Genomic DNA, 5,441 nt, shown 5'->3' on the forward strand with positions numbered 1-5,441 from the left:
ATATATATAATTATAAATACTGGTCCTGTTCTGTTAGCAGAAATACGAATACAGTGCAGCAATAATGAGAAGTTAATGTTTTAAATGCAGGGAAGTTTTCGTGTGAGTGAATTTTGTGTGCCTGAATTAATTGTTATATTTTAGACCTCACGGCCTAGCCAGGCGACTATCGAATCCCAGTTCGATGCGTTTCACAGGTTGAGATACACTCCTGTAGAAAACGTAGAATGTAAATGATACTTCGGTAAATAGCATAGAGAGAAATTTGTAAAAAAACGTTATAATAGTAGCATGTGTCGTCACTCTGTAATAGGCTAATGAACAAAATTGTTAGCTACACATTCTGGCAGGCCTGTTTTTATTGGTTCTATTTGTATCAGCAGTACCTTGCTCTTATAATTGTAATTAATTATCTCTACTAAAAACATTTTCCTAATAAACCTACTAGTGCCATAAATTAGTTTTCGATGCAGTCATTATTAAAAAAGTGTATACAACTTCTGGCCACAAAGAACGTTAGAACTAACATTCAGTTTCTTAACTCAGGTTTCTACGATTCTTTGTAATTCATATATCAACTTGGGACTCTAGATAAATCAACCTGGCCTACTTTGCTGACTTGGGAATAAAGTTTAAGTTCAACACCCCCCTCCTCCTCCTCCTCCTCCTCCTCCTCTCTTCTTCTCTCGTGCATTCATATCCATAAGGAACCACTGCATTATATTAAATGCAATTTTTAATAGGCATTTAGAATTACTTATTCTCAGACTATTTGAGTATGAGGTGTGAACCATAAAACTGGCCCTAGCGCTGCGACCTTCAATGGTCTATTGTGCTTCTCAGACTATTTAGTAAAATAGTTGAAAATTAACTGGAAGTCCGGAGTTCCATTCCCTGCATGGTCCTTGGGAATCGTCTATACACGAGTCATCACACTGAGAATTGCAACCCTCTTATCAAATGAGTATCAAGGGTATCTTTAAACATGATGATATGGGCCAGACAGAGTGAGCTGGAAGTTCACGGTCTTTTGATGGAGTTAGAGTTCCTGGGGCAGTAATGCCTCACCTCGTGCCATGCACGGCTTTAAGGCGTGACGCCGTAAATATGTACAGCTCAGTACTTACTTTACAACGCACCTAACCGCCATAAGCTTCAGTTACTTCATTCCAAATGTCTACATGCGCTATTTCTTCACCAATCGGACTAAAGTACAGGGTTATTCATAAGTCCGTGAAATATTTTGAAATTTTACAATACGTAAACTACGCAACGGATACCAAATTTTATTACACTGAAATATAGATAAACTCACCAATTTCTTTCTACATAGCTCACAGCTGCTCAATATGTCCACCTTTGCTGATACGGCAGACATCTATGCGATAATCCGTTTCGTCCCACACCCGTGTCCGCATATCGCGGTTGGCCAGAGCCACAGCAGCGGTGATACGGTTGCGAAGATCCCTGAGATTAGCAGGCAATGGCGACTTTAAAAACAACTGGAGAGATTCATTCTCTATTGGCGTAAGAATTACCATGATCCGATGCATAGTTTAACTGTTTTGAATTTTTAAAATGTTTCATGGATTTATGAATAACCCTGTATTTTCAATTGAATCTTCAGTCATTCTTGTCCCTGTTTTTTTTCTATATCTGATATCCTTTTCGAAATCAGTTTCACTTATCTTGATCAACTGGTTGTCCCGGATAAGTTGCTACCTAGCCTCAACGTATGTTTATTCATTCTGGTCCGTCACACTAGTTAAATATTATAGGATGATATGACAACACCGTCCCGTGTGACTCCGTATATACGAGTAATTATATAATGCCCTTACATGTTTCGATCAGTGATGAACATCTTCAGAAGACAATATCACCCCCAATATCCCGCTGATAGAAAACACACGAAAACAAGAATTTTAACAATTTGTAACTCAATTACATTTTATCTTAAATAAAATCTTTATTTAAAACTCTAATTCAATTTGATGTACTATGATCATTGGTCCAGTGGTTGAGATTAGCTCTTTCTAAGGGTCCCACCTGAGTAGGTGTCTTCCATTCTCACCTGAAGACGGAAACAGATCCAGTTTCCGAAACGTCGTGTCCTCTATTGCCTAGAATCACGAACGATGGAAAAAGTCTAGAAACCCAGTAATTCTGCCTGTATAAGATATGATGTGCGAAGTTACTCCAAACACTCAACGAAGGTTCATGTATTGGGGCATGGAAATTATAACATAGACAACAACACGTTTAGAGCATTACAAGGGCCCTTATTATGGAATGACATAAAATAAATATAAATCAAACACAAAGCAAAGAACGCGATTCTTCCGATAATTCTCTCATATCGTCTATATTATTGTATGGAGCCCTGAGTATCTGAGGAAAACCATGAAACCTGAGTTAGGATATTCAATTTCCGGCTCAGATTTGAACCTAGCACCTCCAGAATGTGAGCACAGACCGTTGTCACTAAGCTAACCTGCTCGTCGTTCCATCTGTGTTGATAACACATTGTATGCATAAATGTTCCTGTATTTCTTTCTGCTTCCATCTGTCTGTTCAATAGATTACGGAACAAACTAGAAATTAGCTTACTACCTGAATGCGTAACTAGTTTGGGAGGGGGGGAGGTTCTTAGGGTAGGGTGAGACGAGTGAGCTCGCTACGTTGGCCACTATTTACCCTAGATTGCGTAACTATGTCAGCATATTATTACATTTGCATAATTACGTTATATTTTCGTCTAAAAAATTATAAAACTCTTTCCTTCCTCAAGTGTAAAAATGTTATTTGTCTAAATCTTTACAACTTAAATTCTGGTGGCGACTACATAATGACACAAGCCAGGTACTTAAGAGGTGATCACACTAAATGAAGTTCGGTCTTAATATTATGCATCCTGTTGTGTGTCATAAATAATATATATAAAGTATAGGATATACCGTCTACACAACAACCGTACCACTGCACTATAGCGACAGCATCAAGGCAGAGGCAGCCCGTACATATACCATTCATAAATGCAACCTAATACGTGGTACAGTCATTAATTTCGTGACTGTGGCTTTATCGCATCATGCTACAAGGTATTCACATACACTTACACAGATCCACATTGGCCCCCAAAACAGTTGCCGTTGGCCGCTATGCAAGTCTGACAACGTTGATATAACTGCCGAAAACATTGCTGAAACCTATTGGCAGGAAATTCCCATACGGCGTCTCTTGTGTCATTGACCACCTCCTTGGACGACTGAAATCTACAACAACGTTTCTTTGCTTTCAAGCGGTGAAAGAGAAAGAAATCGCAGGGTGCGAGATCAGGTGAGTACGGAGGGTGTGGTAAAACGGTGACCTGTTGCCTTGTCAGTACCTCTTGGCTAAGAACAGAGCGATGTGCAGTGGCGTTGTCGTGTAGCAACAGCCAATTCTTCCTACGCCAAACGTTTTGCTAGGGGATTTGTCTAGTTTTTGGCAGAACTTGATGTTTGCCCGTTGTAAAAACTGTCACATTTTCAATTTCCGCCACTCGCATCTAACTGCAGTTCACAATATAGGCCGTAGTTCTGCTTACATTGTTTGCACACAACTGTATCTTGCTTTGATGAGAGATGAACTAAAAAGGCATATCCTGCCTCAACCTATCCGCTGTAGTGCATTGCAAATATGCTTTGCGGCCAGTCCACGAAATTATTGACTATGACAGTATGTATATCTTACCGTATACTGAGCTTAAGCTCTTTAAGACATTGCCGAGGTCATGGCTACATGACCCATCCTATCGAGAAGATTCCGTTACGCGGGTCCCCCACATTGTAGTCGCTTCTTCCGGCTTAAAACCAGGCCTACACATACTCGTACAGCATACAATCAAAAAATGTTCGAGCGATTCAAAAATCACCATAATACACACTTTCCATCATTCCGTACGCTTCTCCGGCTGTTTTGCCTAACTTCAAACAAAATTTGATGTTGCCTCTCTGTTCAGCTGCCATTTTCCGACGAGCGTCAGAACAGTACTGTTACATTCAAGATCAGAACACATGATGCAGCAACGCCTGCTCTTTGAAATTATATACAGCCACAGCTGAAACTTCAAGAACTTGCCACAACTTGCCAACAGATGGCATTGCGGGGTAAAATTAAAAAAAAAAAAAATAGTCCTAACGGATCCTGGACAAACCGTGTAGTGGTCGCAGAGTGTTACCAACAAAACACTATCTTATACTTATTTTGGTTTTCATGTCTTATTTTTTGTTCTCTTGTTTTAATGGTTTAATTTCTTACCTTTACTTCTGTAATTTTAACTACAATTTTTATCTAAAGTTTTCAGCTTCTAATTTTGCCTAACATTTGTTACACATTTACATTTGAATTTAATTTCAAGATACAATATGAATCCTTATTCGATGATTAAAATAAAAATTAATTACAACCCAACAGCTCAGACTGGTACATTGTAGGCCTGATGATGACCCGCGAAATGGTCGAAACATGTTGCGTCTCTAATAAACATAATAAAAGCAAATATTGAGGCAGTGGTGTCGTCTCTGTTTTGAATACTGACTGAAGTTCGGTGACAAGACCTACATATTCTTCATAGCATTTCTCCGGTTATTTAATCATCATGCATCCTGTGTAACTGAACAGAAAAGCATTTGGACGAAGGTTCCAGAATTAAAAATGAAGATCATGAAACTATTAAGACGGCAAGCCTGAATTCGGACTGCTCACTTCCGGAATACGTGCATTCCAGTCTAGGCTACGAACAGGACCATCTAGATCGGTGCTTTAGACAGTGCCAATAGCAGACTATCGCTAACTAAAACTGAAACTCTGATCACTTTAACCTCTAGGTAATGAAATTTACGTGTGTTTCAGTACCACCCGACATCACGGATGAGGAAACCAGCTCTGACATCACAGTACAGGAAGGTGAGAACGCCACCCTGGTGTGCCGTGCCACTGGGCATCCTGTTCCGCGCATCCTCTGGCGGCGTGAGGACGGGGAGCGCTTGGTCCTTAAGAAGGGCCTGCGAGACGTAACGAGAGGTGAGATTATCACTTACGGAGCCTATCTGAAAACTATTCTTTCATGCCTCTGTATAGATTAGATTGTGTTTCGCCATGCGAACTACAAATTTATATGCATCCTCTTGTGTTATAAGTAAGGTATATAAATGTATATAACAATATTCTGTATTTAAAAACAAAGTGCGCACTATCGTATCAACATATGTTTTTATCGACGCTTCATGTTTCGAGCCTTACACTGACAAAGTATAAGGGTCGAAAATGTAACGTCAATAAAAAGAAATTTTGATACAATAGTGTCTACTTTCTTTTTAAATACAGAATATTGTTGTGTAGATTGCATAATTTTATGCACATTTATAAATTTATACACGTGGTACAGTTATTAAATT

The 5,441-nt window shown here is 39.2% G+C and overlaps 1 protein-coding gene across 1 annotated transcript in view; it reads left to right on the forward strand.

The window, feature by feature from the left end:
• Positions 1–5,067, forward strand: part of LOC111875034 (limbic system-associated membrane protein) — a gene marked incomplete at its 3' end in the record, with an annotated part of 339,659 nt that extends 334,592 nt beyond the window's left edge. The window contains exon 4 of the mRNA XM_023871053.1: positions 4,897–5,067. Coding sequence (XP_023726821.1) covers positions 4,897–5,067 — 171 coding nt within the window. The remainder of the gene's footprint in view (positions 1–4,896) is intronic.
• Between the last annotated feature and the right edge of the window lie 374 nt (positions 5,068–5,441).

Source organism: Cryptotermes secundus, unplaced genomic scaffold (genome assembly GCF_002891405.2).
Source record: "Cryptotermes secundus unplaced genomic scaffold, Csec_1.0 scaffold1257, whole genome shotgun sequence".
NCBI lineage: Eukaryota > Metazoa > Arthropoda > Insecta > Blattodea > Kalotermitidae > Cryptotermes > Cryptotermes secundus.